Below are 16,481 nucleotides of genomic sequence, written 5' to 3' on the forward strand. Positions count from 1 at the left end.
AAGGTAAAGCTTGCAGCATGGAAGTAAGAAGTCTGTTCTAACTCCAGCTCTGGCTTACTGTCTCGATTTACCAGTCAAGACTGCTGCGAGGAGCAGCTCGTGACTCCTCAGACCATATTGCAAGAAGGACTGCGTTTTCCAGAAGTTGTCCATGAAGTTCCTCTACCACCTGTTTGTAGCTACTGTATTAAGTCACTAGACAATACAATAAAAAACAAAACCCAAACACAAAACATACTTCAATTGTATTACAACCATGTTCTTTCAAACTGTGAAAAATCTAGCTGGCTTGCTAGTAAACAAATCCATATGCTCTAATACTACTCTGAAAGCTTAAATGAAGTGTTTCACATGCCCAAAAGTTGAGACACTTTTCTGTGCCATACGAGAGAAGTTACCGCACTGCTCTTACTGAGAAACCACATTCCCTTTCATACTCACAAAACAGTATCAACTGTTTTTCATTTCTGCAATTCCTTTGATTTAGAGGCAGAGGTAACAAATCACAGAATCACAGAATGTCTCATCTTGGAAGGGTCCTTAGAGATCATCTAATCCAACCTCCTTGCCATTCCGTTGTTTGTTTGGGTTCCTCTGTTTGGTTGGGCTTTTCTGTTTGCTTGTTTCTTATTTTTATACAAACAACGGGGGAAAAGCAAAAATAATATCATGAGTCAAACCAAATTAAAAAGCAACAAAAAGCATTCATATTTACTTCACGTCTATCCCCTATCAGTCATATCTTATAAGGCTTATGATGCTTACACAGTTTGCTGTTGGGTACTGTACTGTTTTCTACAGGAGCACATGAAAGCCTGTTTTAGTCAAAAAAGTTTTCTATCCCCATGTCAAGTTTTCCAAGTAAAAAAAAAAAACCATTAAAGTCCTGCAGACAAGACTCTGCCCATGAATAATCCTCAGGCCTGCAGGGCGCAGAACTGCTGAAACACAGCCAGTATGTGGTGGTCCAGTTCAGCTGTGAACAGGAGGTTCTCTAGGGTCACCATGTACTGCTGGATTATCTGGTGATGCTGGCAGATAAGAAACAAAAACAGAACACAGACCTTTACTGTGAGGAGAAGTCAAGACATGCAAGAACCACAGGTCAAACATTTTCATCAAAATTTTTAAGCACATCTCATTTCTACAACACAGTAGCCCCTGACAGGGAGTGCACGCTGCGGAGCCACTGCCGATGGCAAGATGAAAGCATGTGCTAAAATTCCGTCTTGAGAAGCACTGTGTTCCCTGCAGCTCCTCCCTCTTGGGACCTGGACTGCTTGCAGAATACCAGGCAACGGCAGAGGTATCCTACGAGAATCACCACATCTGCTTTCCCCTCCGGGGACGGGTCCAACCCAGGGGAGAACTATACCAGCACTCCCACTCTTAAATGCTCGCACAGGTTTAATTTTCAATTACTATCACTTCCATTCAGCCACCTGTGCTTATCTCATTTAGTACAGAGCCAATAATTCAAATCTATTTTCAACCGATATTTACGCCTTTTTTAATAAAAGGAATTCTGCAACATTTTAAACCACTTATTTAAAAAGACATCTATTCCTGTTCGCTCACAACTTTGCCCTTGCTATACACCTGCAATTAAGAGGAGCTCAGCAAAATTCATAATCACATCTCAGTCTTTTTTCCCAGTATGCTCACAGCGTGGGAAATAATCAAGGACCAGTCACTCCTGGCAGAGACGTGGCCAGAACCAGAGTTTATGCCCGAGCCCTCCATCAGCCTTCAGAGAAGAGCTGCTGCCACCTACTGCTGCTCTCACGGAGCGCTCAGTTCTCCAGCCACAAAAGCCCCTCTAACCACTTCCCTGCGCAAAGCCAGAGTGAAACTTACCTGCAGGAAGATCTGCTGCAACCTCTCGATACAGCTCTTGTACCAAGGTGTGAACACATCAATCCCACTCGTCTCACAGCGCACTAAGTGCTCAGTTAACAGCATAATAAAACGCTGCAGGAGACGGGAAAAAAAAAACAACCCCAAAACTTCAGTCTTGTCAAATGAAAGGAGGATCCTAACCTCAGGTGAGAGGATCTGGGGGACAGAAGCTTTGAACAGCAATGTGAGAATGATTACTCTGGTAGGCAAACACTGAATTCAGTGAGAAATAAAATCCAGTTACCTTCTGGCTGATCAGGAAACTGTGTGCAAGCAGAACTGTTCCAAGCACTTGAAACTCAACAGATTCTGCTCAGAAGCAGTTTATGCAGGGAGAAGCTCTGGATTAACTCTAACCCACAGTAAACCCCTTCTCACTTGCCCAAGATGCCTGAGATACAAGTGACACTGCAAGCTTACAAATCCAGAGAAGTGACAAGAGCCTGTGTCCATCATTACCTGGAATATAACAAGGAAGAGATTCTTTTGCTCGCTCTGGGCTGACTCTACTTTTTCCTGCAGGCGTTCTATCTGCTCTTCTAGTGGTCCATCTTCTCGATCGCTGCTTCGGTCATCATCATCATCGTCATCATCACTGTCTCGCTGTAAGGGGAAACATACAAGACTAATTAGCAACCTGGCTACCTGTGGATACTGTTACATGTCCTCAGGTTCCACATGTGAAAAGGTCTGCAGAGCAACTCAGAAGCAGCAACTGAAGCTGTAATTTGTAATCTGGAGGACATTTAATTTGAGTATAATTCAGGAAAGAAATTCAGAATGAAAAATGCCAACATAGGAAATCTCTAAAAAAATATATTAAAAAAATCAAGATTTCAGAGCAACCAGAGCAAGCTTAATGATTTACTGGACCTTTACTTAGTTGAAACACTGTAAAGGTAATACCCCTGCCGACTTCATCATTACTACATAATTAATATCTTTTTTTTTTAAAAAAAAAAAACTGGCATGGATTTTTTAAATTGTGTCTACTGCAGCAGAGCAGGTAATTCATTCAATGAATAGTTCTGAAATTCTCAGGGCTCCAAAATATAAAGCACTTGTGCAAGAAATCAGGTGAATCTGGCTGGTTAGAACAAAAGGAACACCAGAGACTGCATCCTTGGCGTTTAAGTGGGGACTCCCTATATTCAGCACCAAAAGCGATGCTTTCAGACTAAAAGGGATCACTCAGTGCGGAGTCCAAAAAACAGAACAGGAACATGTCATAGTCTTATCTCCTCAAAACAAAAATAAAACAACACAACCACCACCAACACAAAATACACCTTAGTACCAAGACTTGGAAGCTCAGGTAACAAAGTCTTACGCAAGGGTTATATAGGTGGAAAGGCAGAATCTGATGGAATATGGTGCGCTCAAATACAGATATTGCTTTAGTCTCATAGGATTGTTTCCGCGCAAAAATACCTACAAACTAACAGCTCAAAACTTCAAATACCTGTAAAAGTAGCATATGCAAATATATGGCAAATCTATGGGCCATGTGTTAACTCACCTACTGCACAGCAAATGAAACTCATAATCAGAAGGTAGTTACAGCTCTGAATCAGCGTAAAAAGTAAAAACGACTTACCAGAGCAAGAGAGAATTTAATTTAATTCCCTCTGCACGAACTTGATTTTTCCCCATCTACAGAGGTTTCCTGAACTCAAAATGCTAAAAGACCAATAGGACCTAAGAGAAAGCATATAAGCCTGGGACTCATTCCATCGTAAGGCAATCCACTTCATGCTGGGGACATCAAAACTTGACAACTTACTTCCTCTAAAAGGAATGGTCACGCAGCAGAGCAACAGCCTGCAGAACCACTCACTGCTGCATACAAATGCTTCTTCCTGGCACAACGCTCATTTAAAGTACTCGGTAATAAAGAGCCGCAGCAAGAGACAAGTACATAAATGAAAACACTGGCATATTTGTTTAAAGACGCCAGAGCTCCTTCCCTCACAGTAAGATCAATGACTGCATCTCAGTCTTCAATAATCACAGGCATTTATTAACTGCTGATCAATACAGGTTGAGGATGCAAGCAACTCAGATGGCTGAGGCTGGAAGCGAAGGAAACAAAATGAAGGGAGTGGAATGAAACGAAGCTGGCAAACTGTGAGGTATTAGTGACTTCTCAACAGAAACTTCTGGAAAATGACTGACTTGTGCAGATTTCTTCAGAACCCATCAGCAGCCCCTGTGCCATGTGTCAAATTCCGACATTAACTTCACCCAGTGTTTTGGAGCTAGCTGAGGTGATCGCACTCGCAGTCTACATACAAACATGGAAATTCCCTCTTGCTCTCTGCAACTCTCTGTATGTTTATAGACTGACTTCGTTTTCTCATGACTAAGCAGTGCATTCAGCCAAGTTTCCTTGAGCTCTGTCTTCTGCAGCTGCCACAGAAGACACTCTCTCTCCACTTTACTGTCCCGCCTGGGACAACAGCAGCTGCTGGCTCACCAGTTTGTTTTCTACAGCAACCCAGATCATGCAAAAACCCAGAAAAATAAGCTGGAAGAAGGAAGTGACAGATGCCAGCGTAAGAATCCAGCAGCATCCATGAGAAGAACAGTAACAGCCAACTTTTCAATAGCCAATAGCTGTTTCCGTGCACTTCTGCATGGAAGCCACAAGAGTACTCTTTAACAGAACTTACTACAAATAACTTGTATCTTATTGTTATCTAGTAAGGCAACTGGAAGGCAGATTAGAAGGCAAGTGGAAGACATACTACTGTTGGAAGACAAAGCTGTGAGAGAGCTTGAACAGAGCAAGTATGTATGTATTCCCTTAAAGATTTCACTAAATTCTTAAGTTATAGGTACTATTAGAAAGATGGACTGAGAACACACATCCATTTTTTGACGTCCGTGTCTGCAGATATGCCTCCTGATAAAGATTTTTACTCAGTCCTTCCCAAAACCAACCGTGTGTCAGTCTGACAGCATGCAGGTTGGTACAACTCCATGTAAAATAATTACAAATTAGAAATAAATTACTCACTCTTTTGTGCTGCCTGGCCAATCTTGCCTTAGCCTCTTCCAGTTCTTTGTGAATCTTCAGAACATGCTTATTCATCTTACGAATTGTGGAATGTAAGATCTCCCAGATATAAAACCTAGGAAAGACACAAAGCTCAAAACACTTCATTACACACTGCTCCAAGATATCAAACTAAATGTACTTTCTTACAGAAAAATGTATTTGGGAAAATAAAAAAAATCCAAACCAACAACTTAGTATGATCTAAGATGTCTACTCGGGTAAGCAAATACTCAGCATACAGGAAAGCAGACCTGTAACATAAGGAAGCTTAGCAATTATTTCTTTCCTATTTTACTGCAGTACACTTCCACAACAGTGTTACATTTCATATATATACTGCAAGGGTACCAACGCCAAAGCAACTTCTCAAACCAAACACTTCTGCCATGAATGTAAGTGATGTATCAGCAGTGGTACAAGCTACATACCTCAACCAAAGAGCAGGACCACACTAAGCTAGCAGCAATACAACACAGAGGAACAGACTTTGTCTAGAAATAGTTCCAGTGTTGTTCTGCTTTGTCAGGCTTACAGAATACCAGCAAAGTGACACGCTAGAAACATTTTTGCAACGTCACATAAGCATTCATACCCCAAGTCTGAAAGAAAAATACTAAAGTACATATTCTGTAGGAGGAGCAAAAGCTTAATTGTCCCTTTTTCTTCCACTACTCATTTTTCATAGATTAATATAGTACTGGCCACCTAAAATAGTCATTCAGAGACAAATACCAACTCAACACAAATTGTTATTACCTAGTGAAGTCATGCGCAAGCTCTGAAGAGAAGATCCAGTTTGCTACTGCAGCACAGTCAACAATTTGGGTCCGAATCATCTTGTCCACAAGCACAGCAATCATCTGTATTTTGTAAAAGACATTGTACACACAATCTTTGTGAAGTATAAAAAGCTAAAACCAGAGACAGTCCGATGCAACTCTACACTAATGATATTACAGGGCAATTTCAAATACTTTAGGAAGCAGGGTAGTCTAGCTTAAAATGCTTAAATTAGGGAATCTATACCAATAGTCTTCTCTACTTATGAAAGCAATGTATCACTCTTCGTTAACATACATACTTCCTTACAAAAGCAAAAAATACTAGATTCAGTTGAAATGAGGCCGCAGAAACACAAATCCTAGTATGTGACATTGCAGTACTCAAGAGCATATATAGCTGTCAGATCAGCATAGTGAAAGAGCTACTGTGAGCCTACTCTCCTTGCACTACAACAGTTTTCAGACGTGACAGTAAGCGCTTCTCTGCAGGACCTATTCATTTCAGGACAGAGCAGTGCTGTGTAGTCAATGGAAGTGTTTACTTGCTACCGGCACTGCTGCCTTTCAGGGAGGCGGGGACAGGGGGTGAGTTGCAAGCAATGTCGAAGGCAACTGCAGAGAGGAGTTACCGACTAAAGCAGTTGCAAGCTGTTCAGAAAAAAGACTTATCTTAGTTACTCATGTGATTGAATGCCACAGTATCTAAGAACCACAGCCTGCACTGTAGCTATCCTTACAACCGCCCATTGTCAAATAAGGAAGTGTAATAAAGCTCCTTTTAAGGAAAGAAAATTAAAATAACTGAATGAATCATACAGAAAACGCAGCACCCGACTTTCAAAGTCTCAGGATAGCCACCCTGTGCTCTACTTGCGTGAGAAAGAATTTCTGGTTGCTTAGCCTGATCTTCCAAGAAACACAGACCTAAGGTTTTCATAAAACATTTCATCTCAATGTTTTAGTTTCTCTTTACGAAGCCACCACCGCAACCTTGATTACAGGTCCAGAAACTACTGATTCCTATTGCTAAATCACAATCTGCAGGGTGGATCACTCATCAGGACTACATGCCCTGCAAATACTGCTTGTAGTCTGAGACAAATTAAAAGGACGTTCCCACAGACACAGAAGTAGGGCAAGTGGGATGGAAACAGGCTCTGGGCAAGCATCCTGCTGTCCAGGAACCATATCTCATGTGTGCCAGTGAGGCTGTGGACTAAGGGAAAAAAAAAAAAAAAGTGCTTGACCAGAAGCAAAACACTGAACCACAATAAAGGTAAGATAAGAAAATTTAAGTCCCACGATCAAGTAGAACAATAGACCTTCATAACTTTTGCACTTTGGTATTTTTTTAAAGATATCTTGATTTATCAATAAAAATCTAACATGATTGTTTAGTCTGGGTTTGAAACTTCCATCTCAGTTTGGTCATGCTGTAATACAAAGGAACAAAGAGGAAGAGGATACAGATATTAGACTGCAGTAATGTCATTTCTTCTGATCCACTTAAATGGCAGTAAAAAGTAGGTCAGACTGTAATCATCAGATTTTCAAGGTCAGTAATTTGGGTAGGAAGTTTAATATACTAAAAAGTTCCTGCTTTTGGATGCTTTTCCTCTACTTAGAAGAGAGGTGACATCTTGCAAAGGTATCTTCTAAGAGCTGTTTTTTCTCTGGAGAACGGACTACGAGTCCAGTAGCAGATGCAGGATCACCCCGCCTTGTTCTCAGAGGCATCATTTCCAAAAGTCTGGCCTGGGCAGCTGTGAGGTAGAGCCCACCATCAAGCACAATAAAGTGCAACACAAATACCCCAGTAAGGAACACATGAAATAACTAATGCAGGCAAATTCAGCTCGAGTTCCTTACCAATTTCTATTTATAGAAGAATGACAGCTGAGGGAGAAAACAACTGCTGTGAAGAAACTGAACAGCTTAAACAACAGAGGCATTTTCATAGGTCTTTCAGGGTGTTATTTCCTCTGGCTCAAGAATGAACATACTCATGGCACTGTCAGACTGCTGTATTCTGAACAGCCACTCACTGCAGCTCCACTCACTCTGCCCACATAAAACAGCGACTCCAGCATGAGCTTTGGGAATAACTGTCTGGCTTTCCCCAGCAGTTGGTAAAAAAAAACATCATCCCTAAGAAATCTCAGGTTTCCACCTTTCTAAGAACGTAGCCTGCTTTTGGTATGAGATCTAACATCTTACTTCAATTTAAGCATCTATGTTGTTTTCTGATTTTGAACAGAAACGTGATTTTAGCAAGTTAGCTTGTACAAACAGCATAGTACAAATGTGAGTCAGAATGACAGCCTTTGCACTTCCAGTGAACACTGAGGAAGAAGTGGCCTCACTGACGGTAGGTATTTTACGTCTAGCCTTCATTTTCAGCACTAGTAATAACAGAGGATACAATACGAACTTTCCTTCAAATAGTATGACAATAGATGACTTAGTTTTAAATTCTATAAAGTACACTAATGTTTTTTATTAAATATGACCTTTGTGAGTTCAAACTCACAAAAGATACTCGACGCTGCACCTCTTACCTGTGGATGATTCTTCCAAACATCATACACAACCCTCAGAACATGGAGTTTTCCCTCATCACTTTCAGCAAGTGTTTTGAAGACTTCATGAAACCTTTTAATAGATGCAAGTAGTCAGTGGAGGGATTAGGATCAGGTCAGAAGAGCAGCAGATACCAGGTAAGTGGTTTAGATCAGCCAAAAGAAAAGTCTTGAACAACTATTCCCTCAAAAATAATCATCCTGAGCTAAAACAGGCTACAAAGACATGACAGCTCCTAAAAGCAGCTTAAAACTTAGTGGTGAACCTACTCCTTGAAGCTGGACTACATTTCTCAGACTCTTAAAAAGCAAGAGGCACTTTCATGCCTCATGTGCTTATCTACACACAGCTGGAGCAAAATTTGCTGCCTTTTGAGCCTTAGACTTTCCTCTTGATACGTGTTTCCGTAACTTTAGACTTATTCAATCTGCCTCTTTTTGGAAGGAAATGCTTCTAAAAGCCTCTATTTCAGCAGAGTAATGCTGATGGCTACAGAGCATTCACAACCTAGTGTACTGCAATGTAACTATAAAGCTTAAGAGGCTCTTTTTGATCTCATGGCTGCCACTGCTGATGTGCAGCAGCAAGCACACCATGGCTCTAAGTATTCATGTCACCCTGTCTCTTGTAGTATTGACCGCAGTTTCTTACCAACATTGCCTCTGTAAAGCTCCCAGGTGCATGTTTTTGTAAGAGCTTTATATATCTTTAGTGACAGAAAGAAAAATAACTTAAGATGGACGACTACCTTTCATGTATCAAGACCACTTAAGAGCAACTCCAAAGAACACAGGATTAAAAATTTATTATTTTATCTCATTTTGCTAAAAAGGGTGTAGTAAGTTCGTTAGAAGTTAAAGCCTATCTTTGAAGGATACACTCTGAAGTATTTTGGAATGGATTTTACTGTGCTTTGGTAGACAGAAGCTTACAGCAGGCTACTTCCATGTTTTCTTTCTTCATTTTTTATACAGACATGTTCTGGAGTACTCACAGTGCAAGATACTGCAGTGAGAGCTACCCAGTCATTCAAAGGTAAGGAGAAACTTTTGTTCCTCATCATAATCAGCACATGAGTAATTCTAAAATGGAGTAACGTACCGAACCCTTCTCATCTGTTTGACTTACATCACATGGCCATAACATACTCACTTCTGTTAATTCCATTCACGTATATAACCTAGAATTTACACTACTATTCCTTCAGTAAGCAGTCTCATTACTTCTCTTAATTGTCCTCGCATTGCTGAGGACCTAAAACATTACTGAAGCCTGTAGACCAGTTCCTTATTATGCATTTCACCGTCACAACTACACAGTTCTGTAAGCTCCAAGATAACATACACAGAACACTTACTTTGCCAGGGCACTGAAGGAGTGGCTGAAAGACTTTGCAGCTAGATGGAGCAGAGTCTGAACAAAGACTTCTATTTTCAGAGGGTTGAAGGTAAATCCTTCATCTGCAAATTATTTAAAGTTGAAGTTGTAAGTACTTCAAGTAAAGCATGCAAGCTACTCATAAAACTGGAGTGCTAACTCATGGTTTTAACTCATTCCACAAAAAAGGAGTTTCATCAACCAGATTTCGCAAGGCTGGGGAGGGAGCCTTGCAAAGGCTTTCTGAAACGTGCAGACCTTCACGCTCCCATTTTGCCATGGAGAAAATGTGCAGAGAGAATTCCACATCAGTGAAGAAACTGCCCGAGCCTCAGCCACAGTACTGAGGGACAGCAGCAGAGAAGAGCAACAAGGGAAACCACTCTTAGACACCAAGCTGAAAGCCTGGCAGACGACAAAGGGAGAGTGGATGAGGAGTGGGGATGCTACAGACGATTAGAATGTACAGGTTGGCTATTTATGACATGGAATAAGGGTCCAGGAAGTGCGTAGAGTAAATATGGGTGCTAGGGGTGAACGGTGCCAAGTGCCTTCCTGTCGCTGCAGCTACCTGCAGGGTGGAGAGTACTCATAGAGTGGCTGATGCTTCCAGCAAACCAGGAAACATGGCAGTGGATTCCAGGTTAAAAAAACTCAAAACAGGTCGTTGTTGCTCCCTGCTTGCATACCAGAACACTTGCAAACATTACATATTGAAGATGTCTCCACTGTAAAGACCGCTTCTTAACTCTCCGTCTCACACTCCCTCTCACATCTAAAACACACAGGCTTTAAGAATCAGTGCTGCCAAGCTAAAGAGAATGTGAGTGGAGTCCCAGTGCGAGTTTGTATCTTATCTGTCAATGGATTGCTGCTGAGGGCAGAACAGCTCTCAGGGCACACGCACTGAGTACCTCAGGGGCATGGATAACAGCAAAAACTGCCCTCTGTTGCTGAAGGAAAAGAAAATGCTAATTTCATGCTACAAGAAAAAACAACTCAAGCACCAGGTTATCACAAGTTACAAAAACCAGGTCTGCCCTTGCATGTAAGATGTTTACAAAACCTCCTCTGTTTAAAAATGGTGTATTATTTCCATTTACTGAAAAAATGAAACCTACTAGTAAAAGGAAAAGCACACAGCTCTGTTGCTTAGAGTTCTGTTAGCCACCACAATCATGGCTCCAAGGATGGCAGATTGGTCTACACACAAGAGAAACTACAGTGTGCCAAAACCTAACAGCATACATCTTACCATCATCATCATCCTGGTTTGGATTAGGCACATCTTTTAAAATGCTGAAGATTTCATCATTACTGGCCTTATTTTTAACTGCAATTGTTAAACAGAGTGCCACAGTATATCCAGGAAGAGACCCTAAAAAAAAAGCAGAAAGGTCAAAAATACAGAGGAGGTTAGCAAGTATTTTTAACATCACTTTGCCTCTCAGAGAAAGAAGCAGGCTTCCCAGCTACACCTAAAACTATCTGTTTCCAGTATCATTATCTACATCACTATTCCACAAAATTGCTCAGCAAGTTTCCTGGTCTTCACATTAAATTCAAAATTTGCAGCAGAATCTTCAAGAGCTGAGCTCAGGTAATCACTCTCTTGCCTAAAGCTCCACTTCAGCTTCCACTAGTTTCCTACAAATACAGTACTTCTTTGTTTTACCTCACTGGCATCTTTGATGATGACACTTCTATGTTTAGGACTGTCTTTACACCAACTAATGAAAGGAATAATGAGGTATCTCTCTACCTCAATCTTTACATCATCTGCTGCCTTTCTATGCTTCATTAGACCAAGTTTACTGGCAAAACAAAATTTATTGTTTCATGAAGTTCAAAAAATAAACTCACATTATCACTTCATAGGCTGACTTTTGCATAACATTGTGCCCAAACAGGGGGAAATGGATGAATTTTCCGATTTTAGGCTTCTGGCAAACAATGCTGCACAACATCACCTCAGCAAGAGTAGCTTCATATACCTGCCTGTATTTTCTTTTCTTCGTAAAGTAACAAAGAGGATTATATTACAGAAATCCAGGCATAATATATATTAATCGCTCACATGAAGCATAATTTACCCATATAAAAATCATGCATATTTATTTCAGTTGTATTCTTCTTTATGGTTTTACTGTCAAACCAGTGTGCTCCCTTGCTCTCAAACACTATTTTCTTCAACCTGACCTCTCAGAAACTTCAATACTTACTATTACTTTCATCTCCATATTTGTAAATACACACAGGATTGGCAGGACTGAGGACAGAAAAACTTGCAGGAACAATGTCTATTATTCGCTGATGGTAGGAGAGCCTGGAAATGACAAGTTTCAGAGCAGTAGAATTAAAATCGGAATAACACCAGGGTTAATTCTAATGTGACTGCATTATTATGTTTTTTCTGTATTTAAAATTTCACAGAACAAAAATCAGGATGTTTACACAATAGAATGATAGCTTCTGATGAGCAGTGAGAGCTAAGTAAACCAAACTTAAGAGTAGATGCTTTCTGTTTGAACTCTATGGTGCTAAGAGTTTCATCCTCACACAATTAATTTAGCTTGTCATAAGATTTAGACGTAACACCCTCGTAGGATGTTTTATGCAAAAGCCTAAGACGTGCTGCAGAAAACTAGTACGACATTGGTATTCAAAGTAGAAAAAAAAATATTAAACTGAATGTCTTTTAATTTTCAGCTTATTTCACTCCCAGAAATGCTTAATTTTGCTAACAGAATTTGCAGTGAAATGGAAGAGTGCGATAGAAAAATAGCATTTGCTTTGCAGCACAAATTATGATTATTACTACACTAAGTTCACCCTCAAACAGATCCAGTGTACAAGAAAACATTCATAACACAGGATTTTTTGAACATTGTGCCCTTTCTATCTCCTATGTATCTCCATCTCAGTGATTTTGAGTCCAGCAAGAGTACACTCTTGTTCTTGGGTATCGAGTTTTTGTTTGTTTGTCTTGAGAGCTGTTTGTTTAAGGTCAATGAACATCAGAGGGACCTGTAAGAATCAAGATTAGATTCTCAGTTTTAAGTATAACTAACAATTAGTTCCTCCATTTCTGTTAGTGCTAAATACTTTATATTCAATATTTATTTATATTCAATATATTCACCAGCGACCTGGATGAGGGATTAGAGAGCACTGTCAGCAAGTTTGCTGATGACACAAAACTGGGAGGAGTGGCTGACACCCCAGCAGGCTGTGCTGCCATTCATGGAGACCTGGACAGGCTGGAGGGCTGGGCAGAGAGAAATCTTAGGAAGTTCAACAAGGGCAAGTGTAGAGTTTTGCACCTGGGAAAGAACAACCCCATGTGCCAGCACAGGCTGGGGACTGACCTGCTGGAGAGCAGCGCAGGGGAAAGGGCCCTGGGGGTGCTGGTGGGCAGCAGGATGGCCATGAGCCAGCAGTGTGCCCTCGTGGCCAAGAAGGCCAATGGCTTCCTGGGCTGGGTTAGAAGGGGAGTAGGCAGTAGGTCAAGAGAGGCCCTCCTGCCCCTCTGCTCTGCCCTGGTGAGGCCACATCTGGAATATTGTGTCCAGTTTTGGGCCCCTCAGCTCAAGAGAGACAGGGAACTGCTGGAGAGAGTCCAGCACAGCCCCAGGGATGATGGAGGGATGGAACATCTCCCTGGTGAGGAAAGGCTGAAGGAGCTGGGGCTCTGCAGCTTGGAGAAGAGGAGGCTGAGGGGTGACCTCATTCATGTTTATAAATATGTCAAGGGGGAGTGTCAGGAGGACGGAGCCAGGCTCATTTAAGTGGCATCCAATGACAGGACAAGGGGCAACGAGTACAAGCTGGAACACAGGAGGTTCCACAGAAACATGAGAAAAAACTTTTTCCCTGTGCGGGTGACAGAGCCCTGGCCCAGGCTGCCCAGGGAGGGTGTGGAGTCTCCTGCTCTGGAGACTTTCAAACCCGCCTGGACACGTTCCTGTGTGACCTCCTGTAGGTGATCCTGCCCTGGCAGGGGGTTGGACTGGGTGATCTGTAGAGGTCCCTTCCAACCCCTAATGTTCTGTGACTCTGTGACACTTTCCAGATATACTGCCTAAACTCTATTCTTGTTTCCATGCCTATGATTAAGCATGTGTTTTTGTAACTACAGATGTGCATACCTGGAATAGGTATCTGATTACCATCTGCTCCACCTGTCTGGTAAACCAAATTCAAATCATACAAACAAATGACTCATCTTTTAACTGAAACTGAACTGTAAGCACACATGTATGTAAGACAAGAATTGAGTTAAAAGGAATCTGACAGTATCCAGAAGCAGCAATCTGCCTTGAACTAAATTATCCAAAGATCTTACTTACCGCATGCACTTTTCCAAAACCTCTCTCACAAATTTGGGCTTGGGCTTTTCAAGGTCCTGAGTAAGACAATCTGACCTGTCAAAGGACAGAGCAAGATAGCTTTCAGCAAAAGAATTTTTGCTTCAGTCTCTTTTTCTTGGTCTAACAGGTATAAAACAGTCACAGTCTATGGAAAACTGGAGTGCTTGACTCCTACGTTTTAAAGTGTAGGCAATTTTAGGACAGTGAGGTAAGTTTATCACTATTTCCTTACTGACCATTAGCATTCCTGGAATCTCATCTCTGTGTCATTTATTTTCCCCCATCAGATTAAAAATACTCTATGCTTATGGTTAGCTGGCTTTCCCTTTCCTTAGGAAAGGAATCTTGTGTGATTTCATAGTCTTTTCCTCCCTCACAGGAATTTCTGAACTTCTGACTAACTTCAAATGTATTTCAGATTAAGAAAAGTCTCATATACAGTCACTTGCGAGTTTTGTGATAAATGGCAGAAGCAAGGAGCATTCAGGTTAATTAAAAAAATGAGCTCTTTGAAGACTACTACCTGGTCAGAAAACACAGACATATGCTAGGATAACTAGCAAGTGCTTAATTCCATATGAGAAAAACAAAAGAAACTGAAGTAAAGCCACAAAAACATATTACAAGCAGTGCTGCATTCCTCCCCACAAGGACACTTGGGCAGATGAGCTATGGAAAGCATGTAGGATAGCAGGCTGTGGAAGTTACTACAGGGAGGATTTAACTCCAAGATGACCTCTTTTGCCACACTGGTGCCTGGAATGGAAAGCTCAGGGGAACCTGTGGTTAGACACTGATGGAGTCCAGGGAGCTCCTGCTAGAGATGCGAGTTCCAAGATGTGGCATGGTAAGAATGGATGGCAGGACCAGCTCTGATGGAACTTCAGGCACTAGGATTTGGCAGGAGGGAAACAGATTACAAGGTCTCAAGAATAAAGGTTATAAGGAAAGATTTAGGGTAGGACAGGGAGCAAGACTACAGAATAAACACAGGATATAAAGAGGCAGGGCAAGCCATTACAAGGTTAAGTTAGGGAGTCATTTTGGAAAAATTGTTAGTGACTGACTGTGGGTGCAGGACATGTTTCTACTTCCCCTGTTTAGGGAATGCTTACACTGGCTTGAGATATATCACAAAGTTCACCAGGGTCAATATAGCCACTAAATGGATTACCAAGATAATCTACCACTGAGTGGTGGCAAACAGATTAAGAAAGATGTCTGGAGAGCTGGAGGAAAGCAGTTAACAAGGCCACTATATGGTTACATCTCCTGGGTAAATTCGAAATTTAACATTTTTTGCAGTATTAGGTTTGAATCAAAAGAAGAGAAACTTACCAATCTTCCCAGCTCCAACGGAACTGGAAGTTGCTCAAGTGGTGAGAAAACCAGTTAATAAATCTTCATTAAAAGAAAAAAAAGAAAGCTCCATTAAATGTCAGAAGTGCAGAAAAAAAATCAGTTGAAATTTTCTTACAAATTCTTTTCAAAGGCAACCCTGAACTCTGAAGTTATTAGAGTGTTAATCAGCCATTTATGTTGACAGATTCATAAGACTGACTTCAGAGGGTCAGAAAGAAGCTTTTATGGACAAATAAAACAGCCTGCCACGATCTGTTGTTTCATAGAAAGAGATGACCTATTAAACTAACAATTAAAATGTAAAATTACTGTGAATACGCAACTTTCATATTTTTGACGAGTAATTAACAGCTCTCCTAGGCAATGCAGGCTTCACTGAAGAGGCAAAAATCACCTCTGCTCTCCTCCTCTGGGTGGCACACATGCCATTATCTCTGCCTCCAAGTCGCCTCCCAGAACACCAGGGAGCAGGCGAAGCACCAGGTAAGAGAGCACTCTGCAACCACCAGCAGCTTTGAACAGGGGTAAGCTGTCACCAGTCTTAACTGTCCTGTACAGACAGCTCGACTTGTGACCTCTGGGGGAGTGTTTCTGGGAACGAGAGGCAAGCAGTCCTCCACCTTCTCTTTAGGCTGGTCAAAGCCAGAGCCCAGAAAACATTTTGAAGAGCCCCAATAAGTTTTACACAAGGTTTTCTGACTTCTTCCCATAGCCTCTTCAGCTTCCTGTACACTGGATATTGAGGAACATTTTCCACTGTCTCCAAAACACATTTACCTGTCCACACATGTTGTGTTCATTGTATCCAAACGCATGTAGAGCATTTCTGTGGCTTGTGCAAGCTGAAAGTTTCTTATTAAGGTTTATGGAAAAGCACTAGGTAAGTCAGATGTTATTTCTTTCCATTTAAGAGAATACCATAAACTTTTGGTAGTGAAATCTCCCTGCGTCTACTCCAAAATCATGTAAAATCACAGTGGAAAAAACGAAGCATACTGCAAGTTCTATCCCCTAAGCCCAGCCCAGTTTTTTTCCCATTATTGCAATGAC

General features: G+C 41.3%; 1 protein-coding gene across 1 annotated transcript in view; it reads right to left on the bottom strand.

Moving 5' to 3' along the window:
• Window positions 1-801: 801 nt before the first annotated feature.
• Window positions 802-16,481, bottom strand: part of NCBP1 (nuclear cap binding protein subunit 1, 80kDa) — a gene marked incomplete at its 5' end in the record, with an annotated part of 28,913 nt that continues 13,233 nt past the window's right edge. The window contains 12 exons of the mRNA XM_009868607.1: window positions 802-1,031; window positions 1,858-1,971; window positions 2,359-2,502; window positions 4,919-5,033; window positions 5,717-5,820; window positions 8,301-8,394; window positions 9,680-9,782; window positions 10,955-11,077; window positions 11,922-12,025; window positions 14,049-14,123; window positions 15,408-15,470; window positions 16,209-16,273. Of these exons, the coding sequence (XP_009866909.1) occupies window positions 918-1,031; window positions 1,858-1,971; window positions 2,359-2,502; window positions 4,919-5,033; window positions 5,717-5,820; window positions 8,301-8,394; window positions 9,680-9,782; window positions 10,955-11,077; window positions 11,922-12,025; window positions 14,049-14,123; window positions 15,408-15,470; window positions 16,209-16,273 (1,218 nt within the window). The remainder of the gene's footprint in view (window positions 1,032-1,857; window positions 1,972-2,358; window positions 2,503-4,918; window positions 5,034-5,716; window positions 5,821-8,300; window positions 8,395-9,679; window positions 9,783-10,954; window positions 11,078-11,921; window positions 12,026-14,048; window positions 14,124-15,407; window positions 15,471-16,208; window positions 16,274-16,481) is intronic.

Source organism: Apaloderma vittatum, unplaced genomic scaffold (assembly GCF_000703405.1).
Source record: "Apaloderma vittatum isolate BGI_N311 unplaced genomic scaffold, ASM70340v1 scaffold43444, whole genome shotgun sequence".
Classification (NCBI taxonomy): Eukaryota; Metazoa; Chordata; class Aves; order Trogoniformes; family Trogonidae; genus Apaloderma; species Apaloderma vittatum.